At 42.8% G+C, this 23,581-nt stretch overlaps 2 protein-coding genes across 3 annotated transcripts in view; one reads left to right on the top strand and one right to left on the bottom strand.

Annotated features, from left to right (window-relative positions):
- The first annotated feature begins 923 nt into the window (after positions 1–923).
- On the top strand, positions 924–5,980 carry eif3s6ip (eukaryotic translation initiation factor 3, subunit 6 interacting protein). Of its 2 annotated transcripts, XM_054600064.1 has the most exons (15): positions 924–1,102; positions 1,407–1,467; positions 1,551–1,761; positions 1,889–1,968; positions 2,213–2,274; positions 2,381–2,450; positions 2,560–2,633; positions 2,932–3,103; positions 3,407–3,561; positions 3,755–3,925; positions 4,039–4,172; positions 4,419–4,592; positions 4,919–5,108; positions 5,384–5,464; positions 5,758–5,980. In XM_054600064.1, the coding sequence occupies exons 1-15, from the start codon at positions 1,079–1,081 to the stop codon at positions 5,854–5,856; spliced, it is 1,758 nt and encodes a 585-aa protein (XP_054456039.1). In that variant the 5' UTR covers positions 924–1,078; the 3' UTR covers positions 5,857–5,980. The 2 variants fall into 2 exon arrangements, with proteins under 2 accessions (XP_054456039.1, XP_054456040.1); XM_054600065.1 differs by lacking the exons at positions 924–1,102; positions 1,407–1,467; positions 1,889–1,968 and having other exon boundaries at positions 1,683–1,761.
- Positions 5,981–6,374: 394 nt separating this feature from the next.
- Positions 6,375–23,581, bottom strand: part of cdh23 (cadherin-related 23) — a 32,813-nt gene continuing 15,606 nt past the window's right edge. The window contains 33 exon segments of the mRNA XM_054600769.1: positions 6,375–8,150; positions 8,699–8,809; positions 9,122–9,241; positions 9,586–9,715; positions 10,024–10,084; positions 10,242–10,282; positions 10,453–10,532; positions 10,623–10,743; positions 10,858–10,955; positions 11,042–11,298; positions 11,963–12,124; positions 12,206–12,469; positions 12,807–12,893; positions 12,896–12,935; positions 13,208–13,321; positions 13,405–13,599; positions 14,524–14,735; positions 14,836–15,013; positions 15,567–15,686; positions 15,938–16,075; positions 16,472–16,641; positions 16,872–17,096; positions 17,195–17,311; positions 17,449–17,907; positions 18,168–18,371; positions 18,459–18,584; positions 18,962–19,064; positions 19,891–19,998; positions 20,282–20,491; positions 20,941–21,074; positions 21,164–21,344; positions 22,496–22,615; positions 22,711–22,932. Of these exon segments, the coding sequence (XP_054456744.1) occupies positions 7,809–8,150; positions 8,699–8,809; positions 9,122–9,241; positions 9,586–9,715; positions 10,024–10,084; positions 10,242–10,282; positions 10,453–10,532; positions 10,623–10,743; positions 10,858–10,955; positions 11,042–11,298; positions 11,963–12,124; positions 12,206–12,469; positions 12,807–12,893; positions 12,896–12,935; positions 13,208–13,321; positions 13,405–13,599; positions 14,524–14,735; positions 14,836–15,013; positions 15,567–15,686; positions 15,938–16,075; positions 16,472–16,641; positions 16,872–17,096; positions 17,195–17,311; positions 17,449–17,907; positions 18,168–18,371; positions 18,459–18,584; positions 18,962–19,064; positions 19,891–19,998; positions 20,282–20,491; positions 20,941–21,074; positions 21,164–21,344; positions 22,496–22,615; positions 22,711–22,932 (5,250 nt within the window). The 3' untranslated portion in view covers positions 6,375–7,808.

The raw sequence follows: 23,581 nt of genomic DNA, 5'->3' as shown, positions 1-23,581 counted from the left end.
AGTTTATAATAATATTCTCAATATAAAGTTGAACTTATATTAAGTTATTTTAGACAACCCAATACAAGAACAAAAATGTGTCAATCTGGTAGTTAAATTCTGAAGCACAACCATTTTGCAATATTCCCGTTTAAATCACATATTATACCCAAAGTAGTGGATGGCAAACTCATCTGATTTAATATTAAATGAGTGGGCTATAATCAAAATAAAGGACTGATTTGGAGTGTCATGATCCTTTTGCCGTTTATTCTTGATGCTCTTCTCGACTCATAACTTTTGTCAAGTTCGTGGCCATTTGAGCTTTCTTGATTATGGAGAGAGCATCTCCTTGGTACTATAACGCCACCTAACGGTATTCACAAGCAGTTACAAGCTCTCACCATATTGACCCAATACCATCAGTCACATCACTCATTTTCACTTTTACTTTATATTCTGCAAGCTGCACTACTACTTTAAAGACAAGCTTTAGAATTATGTTTTTTTTAGATCCCACCCAATGGAGAGGTTCTTCTCTACTCTAACACACGTTTTTTTTTTACATGCAATGCAAAGGCGTGTGTTTGCATTGCATTGTGTAGTAATATTTTAATAATGAAGGTATAGTTAAACCAAACCATGATGTTGCTTCATATATACCCTTAATAATAAGTCTGAGGCGCTTTTTTTGTTTCGCAACAGTTGCTCCCCCAAAACGTAATCGTTACGCACAGTCGTAACTAATAACACCACTAATCACTAATTACTGCATTGCATTCATTGCCGGAAGAAAGTGTCTTCTGTCAAAATGAGTCTGATTTAGAGCTCTATATTCACACTCAGAGAGCAAAACATATTACGTAAAGACTGAAAAAAGACTAAAAAAACGTAAAAAGCATTGGCATTGGCTATTAGTCAGGACACTCCATTTCCCACAATGCCTCATGGTGTCGCTTTTCACTCGCGTCACAGCCTCTTCCTTCCGCCTGCCGTCTTCTCTCCATCGCCAGCTGCGTGGGTTAGCTGCGTTAGCTAACTGAGCACATTACATCGTTTTCTCACTCCAGTGTGTAAGCCTGGGATAACAACTAGCATCATGTCATACCAAGAAGAGGAAGAAGTGAGTACACATTATGTTTTCTTTCAGGCATTTGAATGCTTTCGTGTTAATAACAAGGGCCCGCTAGCTAGCATTAGCCGGTTAGCTAGCGAGCGTAACTCCACCGGCACAACTAGCGTTAGCTTTCGGTAAACCAGCATGATGGTAGTGATCGTTGTAGCCTTGTTTCTACAGAGAATGCAGCCATAACATCGCCATCCCTTTAACGTTTTGTAGTTTGTGTGAGGTAGAATATGACTGTTTAGGTAAAGTAAGCTAACGTAAATGATGACTGTCAGGTTGACATCTTTTAACTGTGTTTCAGTCCTCCGTTCCCGCACAGTACGACCCGTACGCCTACCCGAACGACTGCGACCTGCACACCGGTTAGTATACACACACAACTACTTATCCAAATGTATGAGGTCACCTTTCAGAGTCTAGTCCTCACTCTCGCATCCCTTTGCAGGTGACCCTAAAGCAGATCTTGCCTACGAGAGGCAGTATGAGCAGCAGACCTACAGCGTCATCCCTGAGGTGATCAAGAACTTTCTGCAGTATTTCCACAAAACCACCTCTGACTTAATCGACCAGAAGGTTTATGAGCTGCAGTCCAACCGTGTGTCCAGTGAGAGCATTGAGCAGAAGATCTATGAGATCCAGGACGTCTATGAGAACAGGTAAAGTGGACCCTGATAATATACCTCTTTTTGGGGTGGTGATGTTGTGGCCTCCTCTTAACAGAGACATTAAAGCTGTGTGTGTGTGTGATGAGCATCTCACCTTTCCTATTGTGTTCCTGTTCAGCTGGAATAAGTTGACCGACCGTTTCTTCAAGAACTCACCCTGGCCAGAGGCTGAGGGCATTGCATCTCTTGTTGGAAACGGTGAGTTTATCATCAGACTTCTGTCCCGTTTTTTGCCTTCTTTCATTTTTGAATTGGTTCTTAAAATGCGATAAACTTAATGCACGTGCTAATCGTTTTCTACTAATATCAGCTAATATGTGTACATGTTATTGTACAAGCAGTTTTAAAGGCAAGATTCGTATGTGGTTTTGTTGGTGTATAAGTTGACAGTCCTCTGTTATTCTATTATTTCATGTCATTGTTTTCCTGTTACCTCCCATAGATGCTGTGTTCCTCATCCTCTATAAGGAGCTGTACTACAGACACATTTACGCTAAAGTCAGCGTGAGTAACTGTTAAAATAGAAACACTTATCAATCTCGATTACTGAGCAAATTGTGTGAAACCGTCTCTAGTATTTTGTTGTAAATATTGTCTTTTTGGTTATCAGGGTGGACCAACTTTGGACCAGAGGTTTGAGTCGTACTACAATTACTGCAACCTCTTCAATTACATTCTCAGTAAGTTACAAGAATGGTCCTTTCAATTTTCACTCACCTGTAGTATTCAGTGTTAAACATCTCCTAATGAAAGACGAGTCATATGAGAATATTTGTGATTTATAAACAGATGCTGATGGCCCTGCCCCCTTGGAGCTTCCAAACCAGTGGCTGTGGGACATCATTGATGAGTTCATCTACCAGGTACAGTGCTATATATTCTTTTAAAAATGTATCCTCAGTTATACCGTAACAAAAATACATACATGAATAAGTATCTGATGTAATACAAACCAGAGTTGCCAGTTAGTCTACAAGGAGTACTAGATGAGTGGCGTATAGCTTACTATTCTTTGGTAATTAATAAAAGCTTAGTTATATGGTCCATGTGGTCAACGTCTCTGTATGACTGTTGCACGTATCTCACTCTGCTCTAATAGCACAAATAAAATAGGTTTAAATTCTGTTATCACTGATATACATTTCACTCTTTCCTCTCCAGTTCCAGTCCTTCAGTCAGTACCGCTGTAAGACGGCCAAAAAGTCAGAGGAAGAGATCGAATTCCTGAGGAACAACCCAAAGATCTGGAATGTCCACAGTGTCCTCAACGTTCTCCACTCCCTGGTGGACAAGAGCAACATTAACCGCCAGCTTGAGATCTACACCAGCGGAGGTATAGAAGAATGTTTGGGAGATAGTTTTTTATGGAATCGGGCCGGGGTGAAATAAAGCCGACCTCAATGTTTATAAAGTCTTGCTTTATTTTATTATTTTTAAATTAAGCCCTGGACCTTGGTAAAGTTACTTAAATAAGGCGCAGTTTAAGTTCTCTGTATATTTATAGTCCCTTAAACCCTTAGTTTTAGTAGTTTGTTGCTTTTCTGGTGAGAAAGTAACATCAACATGGAGACCTCAGTGTATTAAGTTTAAGTGTTTATAAGAGGCAGCTAACATGTTATTTGTTGGTGTGTTGCAGGAGACCCAGAGAGTGTGGCTGGAGAATATGGGCGTCACTCCCTGTACAAGATGTTGGGTTACTTCAGCTTGGTGGGGCTCCTGAGACTTCATTCTCTGCTTGGAGATTATTACCAGGCCATTAAAGTCCTGGAGAACATCGAGCTCAACAAAAAGGTAAACCACCTAATGTAGAGAGCTGCACGCTTCACTACTACTAATAATGATGCAACACAATATACCAAGCTCTGCATTTATGTTCTTTTCTTTTCTTTGATGACACATATTCACTTGCTTTTGGTCTGCATCTTGTTGTTCGTTCTTCTCTCTAGTCCACACCCATGCATCCATTTTATTTCTTGTTTTTCAGAGTATGTATTCCCGTGTGCCCGAGTGCCAGATCACTACATATTACTATGTGGGCTTTGCCTACCTGATGATGAGACGATACCAGGATGCTATTAGAGTCTTTGCCAACATCCTGCTCTACATCCAGAGGACAAGAAACATGTTCCAGAGATCGACTTATAAATATGAGATGGTCAGTCAGAGCAGTGCTTCCTAAATGCATCAATAACAAAGATCTGGCTTTTTCATTCATGCATTCTTTGAAATGATCAAACAGATGTTATAATACTTGTATATGTTTTTTAGGTTAACAAACAAAATGAGCAGATGCATGGCCTGCTGGCCATCGCTCTAACCATGTACCCGATGCGCATCGATGAGAGCATCCACACCCAGCTCAGGGAGAAGTACGGAGACAAGATGCTGCGGATGCAGAAAGGGTAAGAAAGAAACCCATCACATTGTGTTGGATCAACTGTGTTTGAGATTCAGTGTTTGTCTCATCGCGTCAGTCTTTTTCGATACTTAAATGTTATTTAGTGGAACTGTAATGTACAGTGAAACACATGTATCTCTGTGCTTGTGTGTCTGAGCACTGGGCCAGGACATGAAGTACTGGTATTTAAACTTTGGCGCCCATCAGCAACAATGTCTTAATGAAACAAATGATCCCTTCTCCATCTCAGAGACCTGCAGGTGTTTGAGGAGCTGTTCAGCTTCGCCTGTCCCAAGTTTCTGTCACCTGTGGTGCCAAACTACGACAACGTCCACCCCAACTACCACAAAGAGCCTTTCCAGCAGCAGCTGAAGGTCTTTGCAGAAGAGGTGCAGCAGCAGGCCCAGCTCTCCACCATTCGCAGGTAGAGCTTACCAACTCTGACTGTGTGGTCACGTGTGAACAAGGACACATGAGCCCAAGATAAACAAAATGGAAAACAGCTCTATAGATTTAAACCAGAGGTCTTAAACACCACAGTTAACATTGGACGTACTGGTATGGAGTCATACCCAGATAAAGACATTTTGGAAGCTATTTTTCCACTTTGATGTAGGAAATGTATAAGTTATTTTTCTCTTGCCATCTGACCCCTCAGAAATACTTAAGAATGTCTCTAGAAACCAGTTGACTCAGATGTGGTTGCAGGGTGTTTATACATGTCATCTAAGTCACAACGTATCCTTGCAGCTTCCTGAAGCTGTACACCACCATGCCAGTAGCCAAGCTTGCAGGGTTCCTGGACATGACTGAGCAGGAGTTCCGTATTCAGCTGCTCGTCTTCAAGCACAAGATGAAGAACCTGGTGTGGACCAGCGGAGTTTCAGCTCTGGACGGAGAGTTCCAGTCTGCTTCTGAAGTCGACTTTTACATTGACAAGGTGTGTTAAAGTCGTTGAATGAAAGTGATGCCCTCGTTGCCCTTTGCAGTTTAAACAGTATGTCACATGGGCAGATTGACCATGATTAAAAGCACTTTTGGTTTGGTAAAATTATGTTGGAAGATGGAACCTGTTAGTCACAGCAGGTCCATATTGATGCACATGCTGTTTACAAAATAGTGGGAAAGAATGTTATGCCATGGTGGTCACTGTTGAAGGTTGTTTTTAGTAGCTCTGTATGTTTAGTGAGCTTTTTCTCTGTAACACCTCCACAGGACATGATCCACATTGCCGACACTAAAGTTGCTCGTCGGTACGGAGACTTTTTCATCAGACAGATCCACAAGTTTGAGGAGGTGAGTAGTGGTCCATGGCTCTGGGGAAAAATGGAAATGGTACCGAATTGCTATTTAATTTAATGCATTAGACGATTCTTTTTATTTATTACTTTCCTTCTTAAGATTTTGTTGTTGGAGCCAGTTTGGAATTTAAAGTATCGTCACCAATACTGATGTAAAGAAAATATCCTGAACTTACTCCAACTCTACTCCTCTCTGGACTGATTCCAGAGCCTTTTCCTGAACAGATTTGTTTTTAACATAGGACTTCCAGTTATACCTTGTGAGTAAAAATCCCTCTCTTTCTACAGTTGAATAAGACCCTGAAAAAGATGCCATCCACCGGCACCACCACCACCGCTACTACTACTACTACTACTGCTGCTGCTGCTGCAGCTCGAGCCGTCTGACCAGCAGCAGTAGAGACGATCTCAGTGGCCGAGTTCTCTGCCCCCTCAGTCTTTTGACAGCTATTATTGATAAAAAAAAAAAGTTTTCTATGTAACCTGGCAACAATAAACCGGTGTGCTAAAACGCTTGAATTTTTTCTTTCTTTACCTTTAACCACCAGATGGCAGTATTTACTTATCAGTAACACTGCCTCAGATGTTGAGTTTTAAAAACTGAATAACAGATGTGGAAGAGTTGAGAATGTTTTTTAGAAATCATACATTAAGACATGCAAAGGTTCAATAGCTCCATTTAGATTTTTGTCTTGAATTGCCATTGAAGCCTTTGTTCAAACTATTCCTGTGAGTACAACAAGTCAACATTGACATGGGAGGTCATTCATTAAGGTTTCTAAGATTACCAGACTTTAAATATCCATTCTGCTGCATCAGATGCCTTGTTTTTCTAGGTTGCTCTCCAATCATCCCACTGACCGATATCAAAGGCTGTTGCATATTTCTTTTATTATCACGGATCACCCAACACAGATCTCAGGAATGGTGACAATAATGACACAGAAATAAAAATTTACAAAATGGGAATATATAAAAAAAAAAAAAAAATCTTAAAAACACACCACTCATCAGAAACGGCATCAGTCGTCATCGAAAGGAAAACAGAACGACATATGTCACCATAGCACAATATACTTACTCCAAACATCCAGAATTATTCCCTACCTATTTTGGTAAGCCAGCATTTTTCTTCAAAAATATGTTAATTCCATCACCTTTTCTATAAATAAAAAAATAAAGCAAACATCGCTCTTTTTGAGCACAACTCTTTTAGTCCCTCAGGTGGCAGTGTAAAGTCTCTGTGGCCACAATGCCATCTTTATATCTATAAAAATGGGATTATTCATAGTTTTTTATTTTTTAATTCCATCTTTAATTCCTTGCCACAGTATTCTTTGACTGCCTTTTATATTTAATTTATCAAATGATTAAAAGTTTTTTTGTTGACTGCGTCACATACAATGTTTGATCCTTCTTCCACCATCACCAGTTTGGAACCTTTAAGTCATTAGTGAAGCGTCGGATTAGTCACTGCTGTCCAGTAGGCTGGAGTGTTTTCTCTTTTTGCCATTGATAAAATAAAATAAAAAGACTTTCATCAAACTACTACAGTACTTAAATTACAGAATGGCCAAGGCCCCTCTTGATTTTGGTGTCAGGTGAAACTCCACTCTATGAGCATCACTGGGGGAAATATTTGAAGTGCTCTTGTCTGCATTGCATTTCCATCTATAATTGCCCAACAATAAAATGTATTTAATAATTGAAAGAGAAAAGTGGTACTGTCCCATCCTCACTCCTCCTCAAACACTGATGGCATTGTCTTGCAAAAATAAAAAATGTCAGAGCATGATAACAGGAATTACGTCATTTTCTCAAGGTCCCATCGACGGCCATTCGCTGGTCTGAGTGTTTGTAGCTTCCTTTTTTTGAGTGTGTGTGTGAGTGTATGCAGTCCAGGTATGACTGCAAAAGGGTTTAGTGAGAATGAGGCACCTTTTGACGATCATAAGGTCATGGTTCAACCAGCTGCTCCCACAGGGAGGCTTAGTCTCTCTTCTCCACTTAGTTCTTTGAATGAAAGTCGATGACCCCAGTTGGTTTTGTCTCGCTGATGAAAAGTGTCCTGCTTATGATTTTCCATTTCCTAAGGGCATTTGAAAGAACCTTTTCTTGAAGAACCTAACTTGGGATCACCTTCAATACAAGACCATACTCAAACCAACCCAATGGTGAGTAAGTCCTCTTGCAGGCTGTCTCACTGATGGACTGAGGTTGGCTGATGAGGTACCCTAGACTACACACACTCCTCCCAAAACCACGTCAGGATAGCGGTGTGGAGGCACAAGGACACACACGAGTCATGGCTGCGCTCAGACCAGCGAGGCCTCGGCTAGTCATAACTCTGTGATCTCCAGGGGACTCTCCGACAGGGTGTCCCCGTCCTTGTGACGGTGCATCGGGGTGGACTTGGCCGACTCTGTGCGGGCGTTGCGCTCAGAATAGAGCCCCCCGTCCGCGTTCAGTGCCTCCAGAGAACGTGCCAGGGCCCGCTGGTCGTCCTCTGGCAGGCTGCTGAGGTCAGAGGTCAGAAGGGTACCTGTGCTGCCGTGGACCACGTGCACACCATCGGGACCCTTCAACTCCACAGGAAGCTTGTGCTTGAAGCGCAGTGTGCCGCGACCTCCGCCCATGCCCAGATGCTCTTCCTCATCATCGTCCAGATCACTCTGGATCAGCTGTTGAAGGAGGACAAGAGAGGAGAGGGAGAGTTTAAACCAACTGCTTGCAAATGCACCAGGTTGACAACAATATGGCAGCTTTGTAAGAGAAATGTTTGAGGAAGAGCTGACGAGAGGTAGACCAGAGGAAGGAAAGGTTTTGGGAGAGAAATCAGTTGACCACTTGCATTAACAACTTGGAAAACTAGTGAAACATAAAACAACGGAGAAGAATACATTTCATTCCAGACCTGGGTTAAATAATTGCAAACAATTTTTAGCATTAAGTTGTCTGGGAAGACTGCATAGGCGGGGTGTCGATAAGTGTATATTTTGCAATCTTAATGGTCCATATCCAGTGTTGGTCTAAACTTTATGGCAATTTTTGTGTGGTAAGCTGAACATTTTGAAATGTAAGTGCAAACTCTATTTGACCCAAAGTCTGGCTCAAGGTATCAAAGACAGCAGAAGTAGTGAGCAGGTGCCAAGTCAGAGCAGCGAGGGAAATCACAGGAATGCAAGATCACTCTTTGGCGGTGTCAGACCATCAGTTTCTCCTAGCCCACCTCAGTGACTGACGAGTGATCTCCCTGACTGGTGGACACTGTGACGAGTCGTGCTGCAAAGAGCTTTTTCAGCCTCAGGTAGTCGTCCAGGACCACATTGAGCAGGGAACCCTGACAGGACGGCAGTTAGGATCAAACACAGTCTATAACACCATCCTCCTGACACACCCTCACTGTCACAGAAATTATGAATGAGAATCCCCAGCAGGACCATCTTTGGGTCGTCGTTTACTCTCTCTCTGTTTTCCTCTGGGGACATACTGGAGGAGGTCTTAGGTCCTGTCCTCTCACCTTGTCCCCTAATGATTTTTCGGCAGGATGGTGGTAGGAGAGAGTGCATGACCAGCGCAAAACAGGCTTCTGGGTTTGGACGTCTTCTTGTGAGTGTGTCTCCCTGGATAATCTGACATACAGGGCTCTTACCTTGATGGGCCCGTCCCTCATGATCTGGCCCAGTTTAGCAATGTTGTCGTACTCCTGAATGGCTGCCCTCAAGTAACGATCATCCTCAGGCTTCGCTTGAGGCTCTCGACCAAATGTGCCCTGTGGGGATAACACACACACACACACACACACACACACACACACACACACACACACACACACACACACACACACACACACACACACACACACACACACACACACACACACACACACACACACACACACACACACACACGCTTACTTAAAAATAGTCAGCTGTGAAATGGGGTTAGCTCAGACGACGATGACTTGGTAAAAGACACACACTTGTGTAATGTTGAGAACGATGACTTTACTTTCTACCTTCTCAGCATTGAAGCCCGGAGCAAAATACAATCAATTAAGCCCATTAGAGATTTATTGGACAATATAAATGAACTCAGATAGATGTTGGTACTGACATGAGTGCGTGCAGGGCTGTTCCACAGGTCAGTTATCTCACTCAGGTTCTCAGGCAGGTCGTCCTCGTGGTCAGCCTGAGCAGCCAGCTCCAGGTTGCGACAGAATGGGTCCAGCCACACCGGATTAGCCCTGCAGAGGCAAACAGCATTACACACATTATCTGCGACATGCAAAGGAAGTATGACGAGCTACAGAAATCACTCAACTTAAAGGAATAGTGGGACATTTTGGAAAACATGCTTATTCGCTTTCTTGCCGAGACTGAGATGAGAAGATCGGTACCACTCTCATGTCTGTATGCTAAATATGGCTGGGCTTAACATAAATAATGTGAACGTTAGCATGGCTAAAGAGAAGCATGTCCTTGATCCTTATAACTAATAACACCAGTAACACAAAGTGATATTTTTTAGCAATTTAAGAATCTTTTATCTCACCCCTCAAAAGAGTACTTGTTAGTGTTGGGCATGTCCAGGATATCCATTAGACCCTGGTTCCCTGGAAGGTAGAAGACAGATCAGAAAATAAGTTTGGAAACTAAACCTACATGTTGAACTATACATTTACAGGTTTTAACAGCCATAAAAGCAACATCCTGAAGTACTAGACCAGAACAGCTGGAGGGACTGTCCCCCTAAACGAAGCTGCTTCTCACCTGTTGATCCTGCAACGATTGCTTTCAGCTTCCTCTGGTGTCTGCAACACAGGAAGAGGCACGTGTCACGAGAAGGTAAACATGTTGATGTCGCTGCTCAGACCGACAGCATAAAAACATGGTCCATGACTGAGCAGATTGCAAAATGACTCAGTCCAAACAAGATTCAAAATAAATCCAGGTCAATGCAAAATAGCTGAAAGGTTCTTACACTCTGTGATAATGCCAGTTCATTGTGACAAACAAAATTCCTGCTAAGCACAGCAGCACAGCCAGGATAATGATGACCAGCTGTGAGAGGGGAAAAAAAGAAAGTTAACGGCACAGAGACAAAACATCTGCAACAGCCTGTTGGTTTCTGGATGTCCCGGCCTCGCAGACCTGAAGTGTGGTGATGTCATCAGGCAGTTTGTCAGTGACAGCAGGCTGCACGTCCACAACGGTGTATTTCCTGAACAGGTTCCTCAGCTGCTCCTTGTTCTCATCTATCATCTGAATTACCCTGCAAGGCACAAAAAAACAGGAAACAGGTAAACTCTTACTCATACAGTATGAGTAAAGCAGCGCTACCATGCAGCACTGGAACCAAATATTTATTTAATTCAGGAAGGTATACCTTGCAACATCTAGGATAGTGTTGCTCTGATTGTTAACGACGTGGATGAGCATGTCTGTCTGAGCATAACTGACCCTGCCCTTCTTGTCCACATGGAACTGCACAAAAGGAGAGCGAGACAAGGGTGATTCATATTTATACACACAACATAACAATAAACCATTAACATGAAAAAATGCCTCACCTGTATATCATCTAAGTTGACAATGGCTCCAGTAATGTTGGACAGCAGGTTGACAAAATCTTCCTGGTTTTCACGGACCAAATCAGGGATCTCGTTGAAGACTATCTTGACCCTCTGATCATCTCGGAGAATGTAGATGTTCACGTTGGTGGTGGTACTGTGTCCAGCGAAATCGCACGCCAAAATCTCCAGCTGGAAGTAGCCTGGATTGTAGGCGGTGAAGAGGTCATATGTGCGGATGATGCCATCCATCAAACCTGTGGAGATAATGGGACAGAGTGATGTTTAGAAATAAGAAAATTGACTCTTAATATATGAGACCGGCACTGATATAAGGAACCTTCCCTGTCTGGGAGATTATGAGCAGTATGCATGAGATGACGAGAATAACTGCCTGCAGGAAGCAAATACACAACTACAGGAAGTGTGAGACTCAGCTCATATTGACTGCCTTAGTTTTTGTTAAGTCAGTTTTTGTTGAAGGCATTTTAATAATGTTTTCATACAACAAGATGCATTTAATTCTGATTCAAACGCAGTTCCTATTATTGATCATGATTGAAGATAAGTCTGGTGATATTCCATATTTTTCTTATTGTCAACCACTCAAAAACTAAAATGACTTCATCCTAGTTATAAGTATTGCCTGATATATCTTATTCTACCAAAGTATTGAGACACTTTTGTTGGTTTTGGGCCTTTCATGGGATTTAGTGCCTTGTTTATATTTCATGTCCCCAAAACGCAACTTGTGCCAGATTTCTTTCAAACCTTGTTGTACGAGGTAGTAACCCATCCAACATTAAACCCAACGGATGTAATAAGCGGGTAGATCTGTGCGACATGTTGAACTAAACAGGCAATGTCTCGGGTGTGTGACAATGTTTGAACCGCCTGAATCTTGTTCATGAGGAAGCTCACCGATGATGAAGATGCTGCCAACGTCCTCACTGCCGTTGCTCTGTGACTGGAAATAGCGGATTGTAACAATATGGTATTGAACCAAGCTGTTGTTGCCGATGTCATTATCTATAGCCACGACCTTGATCAGATCCGAGCCCACTTTGGCATTTGCTGCGACTCCTAAAAGCAGAGAGGGAAGGTGATGTTGGTTTTACAAAGACCAGCATACACATTCAGTACGTGTACCAGAATGCAGTCTACCTGCAGTGTACTCCGCCTTAGTGAAGCGTGGTTTCTGGTCATTGATGTCTTCCAGTTCAATGCGGACTTCCAGCAGGCTGGGGTCACTGGCAGGGTCCAGGGCTTTGGCCCGTGCTGCCCTCTTACCCCTGGGAGGAGTCCAGCTCCTGTTGCTGGAAGCCTTGATAATGATTGAGTAGACCGGGATCTCCTCCCGGTCCAGATCCATAAGCAACTTCAGCTCTCCATCTAGACTCAAGCCAAAGTTTCCATCACTGTTTCCTCCTGCAGGAAGAGATGGAAAGCATTTGTGTTCAGTCACCTAAAGCCCTAAAGGAATCAGCTTGAAATAAAAAAGAGAGACCGATGGATCCCGACAGATGTCCTCATTATTCCTCGGCTTTTGATGTGAGATGACTTTTATCTGAACACACAATGTATACAAGAAAAACTCCTTATCCGCTACTGTAGCTTGATCTGTATCAAGTGGATAGGTTAATAATAATAATAATAATAATAATAATAAATATTTTACTCATGGGGGGAAATCTTTGCATTACAGTTTTAACATGAACAGCAAAATGAAATGTTTGGCTGCTGTGTCTGTAGGAGTCCTCATCACCTGCAATGAAGTAGTAAACGATGGCATTGGAGCCCTCGTCTGCGTCCACCGCTCTGGTGACGTTCCCCACCACAGTAGCTGGAGGGAGTGCTCAGGCACTGCCAGCCTCTGGTAAGGCAAGCTGCCACGCTGAGGTTCACACACACACACACACACACACACACACACACACACACACACACACACACACACACACACACACACACACACACACACACACACACACACACACACACACACACACACACACACACACACACACACACACACACACACACACACACACACACACACAGAAGACCAAAGGGAAAAACTTTGACTAACCGTTAAACAGCAGCTCTTGTACAGCTGACATTTACAGATAACCACATTAGGACGTATTCAAAGGGCTTCATACTTACCGGTGGTTTAAGGAAGACGGGTTCATTGTCGTCAATGTCCAACAGCGCCACCTGCAGAGGCTGTGTGGTCTCGTAAGGCACTGGCTGGCCCATGTCGCGGGCCACAATGATAAGCTGAGGGAGTCGTTTGCACTCAATTAGAAACATACCCAAAAACACATAAGTACATTAACTGTGCATACACACAGTTGACTCACGCTGTGGAGGGCCTGTCTTTCTCGGTCCAGTTTCACAGTAGTTGTGATGACTCCCGACATGGCGTCGATGTGGAAGTTTTCCCAGTCTCTGTTACCCGCTCCAGTCTGCAGGAAGCCATAGCGGACCTCCCCATTAACCCCCTCGTCAGAGTCCGTCGCATGCACCTCATACACCGGCAGGCCTGGGGGCTGCTCCTACATGGAGGGGAAACACTGTCAGTATATGCTTATGTGAACCTCTCAACTTGTATCTTACAGGTCGAGTGTTACAGAATGGTTAACAGATGGTCAAAACTTTAACCTTTTGCCTCTCAGACATTTTGACATGTCATAAAAGAAGTAGCCCAGGTGTAGTTAGTAACAATAAACTAGGAATAAGTGATTTTCTGACCACCTGTGGGCAGCAGAAACCAGCTGTAAACACAACACTGAAACATGATCCCCTTTTGAGTTAATTTAGTGTACCTGTAGGCAAACAGTTGCTGTCTTACAGATCCACGTGTACATGCAGCTCTACTACCACCTCAATCTGTTTGGTTGTGTTTGTGTCCAACTAATGAGGGCAAGTCCAATATTCACTCTGAGGAAATTGTATGGCCCACTATGTTCACCAGCTAATCACTAACCTTGTCTGTCCATTTGGTTCTGAAATAAACAGGAGTGTTACTCCAACAGAAGAGCTATGATTTTCTTTTTTTTTTGGTACACTTCTTTATTACAACATCTTATACAATATGCCACATTGGTATCGGCCCCGATACTGACTCAATGAAGCTGAGCGAGTATCGGCAAAATGGGACTAATCCACATTAAATACATTGTTGCTTCATTATGAAATGTACTGTTTCTGATAAAAGTTTCAATCAACTAATCACAGTGAGCTATTGACCAATTTTCTTAGTACTATAGCAATCCTTGGTGTCATATGTTATTGCAATGAGTCAAACATAGTGAGGCAGATGTTATGCAGATTGTGAATTTTAGTTAATGAGACCAACAGTATCTGATCAGTACTCAGTATCGGCAGTTTAGGTATCAGGAGAGAAAATTTGACATATAAATCAGACTTAAAAAGAATAAGACAACAGTAGATGCATTGGGACAAATAAATACAGATACCTCTGAGATATGAATGATGGTTCCGTTGGCGGGCCTGACAAACACCGGTCTGTTGTCATTGACATCTATGACCGTAATGATCAGGTCTGCAGTGCTCCAGAGGGGAGGACGCCCCTGGTCTGTAGCCACCACGGTCAGGTTGAAATGTTCAGAGGACTGAAGCAGGCGGCGAGAACGCACCAGCCCTGTGTTTGGATCCAGGGAGAACGCATCTGAAGAAAAAGACAGGGACAAAGTATATATATGAACAATTATGCTTTCATTCAGAATATTTAGTAAGGTGACCTGAGGCTTTAATCAGTATATTCATACCTGAATGGAGTCCCAGCAGGCTGTAGAGTACCGCTCCATTTTCTCCTTCATCCAGGTCGTTAGCCTTCACTGTGATCACAGACGTTCCACTGGGCTCATTCTCAAACACGCTGGTGTTGAACACTCGCTCCGTGAAGCGTGGACGATAATCGTTGACATCGAGGACGGTCACCAGGACCTGAAAAGCACCGACAGGCAGGTGTTCAGAGTATTCCTGACACAGCGTTGAATTCTGGGTCACGTAGAGCCAGACCCATACATCGGCACGTTTCAGATCGGCACGTTTAGTTAACAGAGTACAAACAGCAACATTTTGGTACAGTAATACAAAAGGTATGTCTCAGGTCATAGTTTGTCTACCAAAGAGGACGTAACACTTTATATTTTCCTAAATACAACCAAATAAACAAATTAAAGGAATGATAATATTTGAGTTAATCCAAAGGATGTTTGCATATAGAAAAACCGGCTGACTTTTAAACTCCAAAATATTGATACAATTATCTATCTCAAAAATGCAGTTTTGTTGGCCCTAATCAGATCCTGAATAAATGAATCAGCAAAATATGCTTAATTCCACTTCAGCAACACAATTTACAGAAATTTAAACTATCTGCCATATTCTGCGTATAATATTCCAGCTTCTCATTTAGTAAATGTTGTTCATATTGATGCTATTTGGTGTTTGATATGTGCTAACTTCTTGTGTCATTACATCCAGTCATCTCTACCTGAATTGAGTTCTCTCGTCTGTTGTTGGAGCTGCCGCCAGGGTTGTCACGGGCAACAGCGGTTAAAGTGTAGTGATCCTTTGTCTCTCTGTCCAGAGGAGAAATGATGTAGATCTCTCCCTGACACAGGGGAGAGGGAACGATTAGGAAGGAAGTACAGGCAGACTTGGAGGGGTGGTTGAATCAAGACATCTATTTGTGATAGAAATGGATGTCAAACATTTAGACTGTCTTTATCTTTAGCACGCTTTGTTTAAAACTTTCATTTCCAAGCCGGATGGCGTTCAATGTTGACAACCAGCTCTCATAGGGAGTAGGGCGTAGTTGTGATGGGTGATTGAGCCGATGTGCTAGCGGACAGGTTAACTCACAGTGGTTGGTTTGATGCCAAACCTGCCCTCCCCGTCTACCAGGCTGTACTCGATGACGGCAAAGAGGCCAGAGTCGGCATCTGTAGCCTTGACACGAATTATGGTGGTGCCCAGGTCGACATCCTCGAACACAGGCTCCTACAAACACAGGTAAAGACACATGTCACTGAAATGTAGTTTAGAGTTGTGCTGTTTAAATACCAAGATGTGACTCAATTCGTGATATAACAATATTTTACATAAAAAAACGAAACGAAATACGAAAATGAATAGTATATCCAGTTTTGGTTAACTGCAGTTAGAGGACTGTTCCAACACAGGTCATCATCAATGTTATTAGTTACACCTGTAATTTTCCTGCAATGATAAGCCAAATGTGAGCTGTGAGTGAAGTCTTGAACACCTCTTTAAAAATAACATATCTTAAGCTACAGAAGTAGCCACTTAAAAATACTATGTTGATATATCCTCTTTTTAGCTGCACTCTACATTCTGCTTTTGTGGGTGCAATGTGTTTTTTTATTCTTGTAGTACCTGATATGAGGGTTGTAGGAAGACGGGGTTGTTATCGTTCACGTCCACTATGCGTAGATAAACAGGCAGCTCGGCTATCCTGGGAGGAGTGCCATGGTCCTGCGCCCGAATGGTAAAATTCAGCCACTGCACCTGCTCGAAATCCACCGTCTGGTTGGCTACAATCTTACCTGAGACATTTGCCACACATGATGGTTACAGTTAGTATTCATCTGGCCTATAATAATACCTTAAATTGACATGGCAACAAGCCCAAAATTAAATTATATGCCAAAATGAACTTTTGGATATGTCTTAAATTAAACATAGATTTACTTTAAATTGAGAGTGTTGGTGAATTTCAACATTTGCTAACTGCTATTAATATTTTAGCCTACTGCAGGTGGGTTGGTGGTCTTACCAGTGGAAGGGTCCTCCAGTCTAACGTATCCCCCTCGGGGCAGGTGGAGCAACTGGTAGATGACCTGGCCGTTGGGACCTTTATCAGGGTCTACAGCTGATACTGATAGCAGTGTTGTGCCTGGCTGGGCTCCTTCTAAAATCTTCTCTGTGAAATTGGACACTCCGAAGGGCCGGAAACGTGGGGCATTGTCATTTACATCCAACACGTTTATAGATAGTCTCGCTGTAGAGGAGAAGTCATAACGAAGGGGAGATAAAGAGTGAAGACACTGACTGAATGTATAAAACTGAAGATAGGTTTCATTTTAGAGATGGACTTACCGTTGGGAACACTTCCTGACTTGTCAATAACTTCACTGGCATTGTCATGGACAGACACAATGATCTCAAATGTAGCTACCAGCTCTCTGTTCAGTGGGTTGCGTACAAACACTGCACCTGAAGATTCACCAAAACACATATAATTATCTTCCCAAATGTTAGACACAATTTCTTTTGTATATTGTCCATCATCTTCAGTCAAAATTAAACTTTGCAGATTAAGAAACTGAATTTGGCTTAGATCCATGTCTCACCAGTGTGTAGGTCAATGCCAAAGGACTCCTGCAGCCCATCCACTGGTTTGTTCCCATCATCCTTTGCCTCCACTGAGATGATGTAATACTCCAGCCGGGGATGCAGATCAGGGTCCACAGCGGTCAGCGTGGCCACCACTACACCCGGCGGGGTGGACTCATTGACGTTGATCATGTTTACTGGCTCTATAAAACGGGGTCGGGAGTCGTTAACGTCATCCAGAATTACTGTCAGGGTGGCTGTGCCAGACATGGGGGGCGTCCCACGATCAGTCGCCATGACGACAAGGCGGTAGGAACCACGCTCTTCTCTATCGAGGGTGCTGTTGCCCACCAGGACCGCGCCAGAGAGCGGGTCGACCACGAAGCGGTCTTGAGCACCGCTCTCCAGCCGATACATCAGCCAGCCATTAGAGCCAGAATCAGCGTCAGTGGCGGACAGCTGAGTCACCACCACACCTGAAAGAGTAAAAAATGACACAAACACACACACATTTGTATTCTTGTGATCAGTTATTGCCATTCCCAACATGTAAACCCTTAACGGTCACACAGGGGAGTGAAAGTAAGTGTATATAATTGCAGGGAGCAACCTTAACTTGGAAATTCAATATACTATTCTGTCAGTGAAAACTTGAAGCTAGTGATTGGGGATGACATGCAAGTCCTCAAAGCCCACTCAGACACTCAGATCCTTCAGCACAAGCCAATTTACACACCAGAGGGGCTGTTCTCAGGGAGTCGAACGCTGAAACTTGACGGGCTGAAGACAGGAGGGTTGTCATTCTGGTCCAGGATGGTAACAGTGAGAGGGACACTGCTGTTTAAACCTCCTATGTCCTCCCCAACCAGGAACAGCTCTACCCGAGGCTCCTGAAACGCCTCACGGTCCAACTTCGCCCCCTGACGCACACGTATCACACCTGGACGGAGATGCAGAGACTTTAACTATTGCATTATAGTATTTAAATGTCTCCGTCTGTCCATTTGCATAGGAGTTATGATGTTACCAGAATTGGCATCCACAGTAAAGAGGTCCACCCTGGCTCCCAGCAGGCGATACTTTACCACAGCATTGGGTCCAATGTCTTTATCCTCAGCCTGAACTGGCCCATTTAACACTGTTACAGTACTACCTAAAGGACAAAGAAAGATACAGGTGGGAGAAGTAAAATGATCACAGTCAGGATAGAACTACATCAGCAAGCCTGTATCTGCTGCAAATAAAGACTTTCACTTGGTGAATGTAAGTTTCTTTGATAATAGCTAAGAGATGGTTAAATGTTGAACAAATCCATTGTGAATATAAAGTTGTCAGTCCTTCTATCTCACCTCTAACTTTCAAAGCGTTAAAAAAAAAAGTAATCACTGAATATAAGCCGTACGTAAACAAAGTCAGGAAGTGGGGGAGACAGTGTTACAGACTGTTTTGGCATGATGTCCTGTGCTGCAGGTACAGATTTCCCTGACTCAAGGGAAAACAGAGAGAAAGACACACCAGTTTCAGTGCTACCTGCTTCAGAGTTCTCTGTGATCTCAGCTCTGTAGCTGGTCCTGGTGAAAATTGGCCTGTTGTCATTCTCATCCAGAACGGTGATGACCAAGAGGTCTGAATCCTGGTGGTGTGGGACAGATGAGGGAGAAAAAAAAATTACATGAGCAGAGGATTATGTGGTAAAGATGAGAATAAGATGGAGGAGGAGAGAAAATAAGTTTATCAGCCCAGAAAGAGGCAATTTGCTAAAAACACTCCGATGTTTAAGTATAAAAAGAATAAAAAGGTGTTGCAGTTGTTGTGATGTGAAACCACAGCTGGTGGTTGCAGCTGTTTTCTGCAGCCCTGGGTTAGAACGGTTTCTCACCTATTCCACAGATGCAAAACTCAAAGCAGGCCGCTTTCTTTTTTTAAAATAAAGCCTTGCAACTGCAGATTGGGTGGTTCACATGTTTTTTAAGTATTTAGTGTGTAAGAGATTCTCATTATAAGCAAGATACAAGACATGTAGGCTCATAAAGGCAAGGCAGGTAATCAGCCCACACCTGCATTAAGAAACATGTAATATCACACTCTAATGTTCTGAAATTAACAGTATTACATTAGAATTATTATAGTAGTGCAATAAGTGATGTGTATAGCTCAACAAAAGCAGTGTCACATGGACTGTGTGCAGCTTATTCACATTTTGGTAAAAGATTTTGGGGAATTAAGGTCGTTGATTCCAAATTGTAAGAATGGATTACCATTTGCAGCTTCCACTGAGCACCTAAAAGTTAAGGATTGCCTGTTTTTATGAATTATTCCAGAGCTGACTTTAAAAGATACACAGTTTTACACCAGTGGCAGTGGTTTAAGAATGTTACGGTGGTCTCTCTGTGAAAATACCAAACCATGTAAACATGTTTGAAGTCTTGCAGTATGTATGAACAGGTGGGTGGGATTACCCTGCGAGCGATGCGGGGGTTCTCTGGGTTGTCTTTGACGGTGATGGTGAGTGTGTACTCAGCCACTCGCTCTCTGTCCAGTGGTCTGTTCACCTGCACCACACCTGTCTGACAGACACAGAGAGGAAGTGGTAAGCCATGAGTGTGTTCAGAGATTCATTATTGATACAACATCACACTTCTACCCCAATGTCTTTTTTCATAACTGCTCCACCTTTACCACAACAGTAAATCAGATTTTTAGGGAGTATTTTTAGAGTAACTTTACAACGGGCTGAAATTCTGTGTTTTGCTGCCCACTCTAGTTGAAAGATTCAAGCCTGTTTTACGTCTGACCATATCCAGAATTTGGTTTTGGTACTCTTTAAACCACACATACTCTTTATCTCACCGTGTCGTTGATGTAGAAGGCTCCATCCTGGTTGCCAGCGGTGATGTTGTAAGTTAGCAATGCATTTCGTCCGCTGTCTGCATCTCGTGCTTGGACCCTGGCCACAGAGGTGTGAATGGTGGCGCCTTCACTGACGCTGGTGTTGTAAGGCAGGTTCAGGAGGACCGGGTCGTTGTCGTTGATGTCTCGGACATTGACCCCCACCACGACCTGAAGAAAATCCCGCCAAAAAAGACAAGTTTAAACTTATGCCTGTTCACAGTAACTCAAATTGAAATTGTCTGTCTACAAATTATGTCAAAAAGACAACTCATAAACCCATCAAAAATGTTCATTAAGCAGCTGTTATAACATGTAAAATGTTTTTTAAAACAGTTACTTATATGTTAACCTGTCCTAAACATTTACTGGAGATTTGAAATTTCACAGCATGTATAGAACAAAGCTGATTTTTCAGATGTAATGTATATTTAACTGTTTAACTTACAGCACAGAGGTGACGCTTGCTTGGTCATAATTGTTCAAAAGGGTAGTGAGAGTATGTGACTGCTAGCAGGTGTGTGTGTGTGTGTGTGTGTGTGTGTGTGTGTGTGTGTGTGTGTGTGTGTGTGTGTGTGTGTGTGTGTGTGTGTGTGTGTGTTTGTGTATTAAAGGCCCACCGAGCTGTTGCGAGATGGGGTGCCCAGGTCTCGGGCTGTTACAGTGATGTTATAGAAGGGTGTCGTTTCTCTGTCCAGCTCTACGTCCTTCCTCACCCGCAACTCGCCCTCCACTGGAGAAACCATGAACTCATCTGACAAAGAGACAGAGACAAAAGGCTCAGAGACACATCGTGAGGATTTAATAGCAGATCACTCTCTCGATGAACACTCCGGTACTTACTCTGGGGATCTCCACCAGTGATGCTGTACTCCACTTTTCCGTTGAGCCCAGAATCTTCATCACTGGCTTTGAGAGTCCAGACCCGAGGTCCTGGTTGGCCCTCAGTCACCTCGAAGGGTCCCTCAAAGGCTCTGGGAAAAGTGGGTGTCACATCGTTCACATCTAGGACATTTACCAGCACCTAGAGGAAGGCGGGAGATGGAGTTTTTAACATCAGTTATGAGATAGGCGACTGTCACATGTACACTATGAAATTGACAGGAATAGGATAAACAGCAAAAAGTAGCCAACTTCAAAGTCTTGTTGATTTTCACATGAAGCGTTCACCTGTATGGCTACCTCGACCACTTTATAATGAAATAGACCGATTTTAAAGGTAACATAAGGATTTCCACATATAAAGCTACTACAAGGAACTTTGATTTTTGTGTGTATTTTGACGATAGTGGAATTGTTTCCTAGCACAAGAGCCCCTTTGGAAAACCTCTCATTTAACTGTAGCAGGGTCTGACAGTCTACCCAGTTTAGTCCTGGTTCTCCCCCTGCCTCCCTTCCCCTCCAGAAGCATGGTGTCGATGTTGGCTCTCAGGACTCTGAGCAGATGGGGGATTCAGCTCAGACTCCTGCATGATTTCGTCTGATTTTGCACGGAATCCGACCCGGTGGCACCGATGAAAAGCATTAAGAATATAATATTATACAGAAATAGCCAATCTCCTCACTGATGGTCTTGTTTACTGATGTAGGTCATACAGAGTCATCGCTATTAAATTGAGACTGTTTCATAACCAGCTAAAAGTTCCTGACAGTAACTTTAAGTTGGACATTACATTAAAAATGTTGGGTCTTCTGGGATTGCTGGGATTTCTCTTGCAAATAGTTTGTTTATGTACAGATTAGAGGAAAAGTATTAGAGTTGCCACTGAGAATAATTGTTGTCAAATCTTTCTATTTGTTTTTGATAAATCCATTGACTGCTTAGTTTATAAAATAATCAGAAGAAAGCAAAGATCGGCCATTAAAAGTTTCCAAAAACCAAGTTGATGTCTTTGAATTGCTTATCTTGCCTGACCAACAGTCCGAAGGTCAAAATTATTTACGTTACAATTATATAAAATGGATAAAAACAGCAAATCTTCACATTGGAGGAGATAGAACCAGCAAATGTTTGGTATTTCTGCTTCAAACATACCTGAAAGATTGCAAAACTATCAAAATTGAGAATTGATTTTCTGTTGGTCGACTACTTAATTAATAGATTAATTGTTAGAGGTCTAAAATATTTAATTTTAGTTATCAGAATAAAGGAGTGCTTCTCATTTGCATAGTTACCGTTGTGCTGGATGTCAAGCGAAGAGCAGGCTTTGGACACTGGTCCGTAGCTGTGACGACCAGTGCGTAGTGTCCGTTGCTGATCTCGTAGTCCAGCTCCTTCACGGCTGTAATTCTCCCCTAAATGCACACAAATATCCATCACACATAGCAGGTTAATGGGTGTATTTGTTTTGCAGATGTAACGCTACAGTATAATATTTATCATGCCTTACCGTTATGCTGTTTATATTAAAGGTCTGGATCAGGTTTCCTTGGGCGATGGCATATCGCAAGGTGCCATTCAGACCCTCATCTGGGTCGATGGCTGTTACCGTGGCGATGGTGGCACCGACTGTGTCCGGTCCCTCGCTCAACACTGTGACATACTCCTCCTCAGGAAACTCTGGGGCGTTATCGTTCTCATCCACAATGTGAACATAGATGGTGGTTGAGGTCTGCATGACAGAGTTAAACTTTTACAGCCGAATCAGCTTTTTATGGCGTATTGTGTTAAACTCTGCTGACAATATGTTTCTTTAGTCGTGGAAAGTTTGTCTTAGACATGAAAAAAATGTATGATTCTTTCATTGTCATGGTGTTTTCATTTTGAGTGGCGTCAAAATCCTTCACACTCTGCATGCCTTATATGAGGAGGCCCTGGGTGTCTCGAGGTTAAGATAAGATGGAGACCTTGTAGAGTTTTGAACCAAGTGTTACACGTTCTTTTGTCTCCTCCCTGATGACGTGGGGCACAATGAGCAAGGCTGGGTGAATCTTGTGTTACTTGAAGTTTTGGGTATATCGCAAATGCTGTGACGAAAGCTTTTCTGATCAGGTTTGTGCTGTAATAAACATATCTTCAAGTGACGACAACTGGGGCTCATTGATTTATTATTTTATTCATCACAGTGAAGATTTAACTGAAGTACTAGTTTTCAACATTACTTTCCCAGTGTCAGCTGGAGCAGAAGTGAATGTAAATGTTATCTTGTAGTCCATTTATCATTATAATGTTGAAAGATCCTATGGTGATTTATCATAATTTTACAGAGCAAAAGGCAAAACCTACAAAACCCACATCAGCAAGATAGTCTGGTCATCAAT

Source organism: Anoplopoma fimbria, chromosome 6 (genome assembly GCF_027596085.1).
Source record: "Anoplopoma fimbria isolate UVic2021 breed Golden Eagle Sablefish chromosome 6, Afim_UVic_2022, whole genome shotgun sequence".
Lineage (NCBI taxonomy): Eukaryota > Metazoa > Chordata > Actinopteri > Perciformes > Anoplopomatidae > Anoplopoma > Anoplopoma fimbria.
Note: the sequence above shows the minus strand (reverse complement) of the source record. Positions and strands in the feature narration are given on the sequence as shown.

Coding starts and splice junctions, on each gene's coding strand:
- eif3s6ip (XM_054600064.1), top strand. CDS start 1,079: ATGTCATACCAAGAAGAGGAAGAA. Junction 3,926..4,038: donor CGACTTATAAATATGAGATG/GTCAGTCAGAGC, acceptor TATGTTTTTTAG/GTTAACAAACAAAATGAGCA. Junction 5,109..5,383: donor TCGACTTTTACATTGACAAG/GTGTGTTAAAGT, acceptor ACACCTCCACAG/GACATGATCCACATTGCCGA.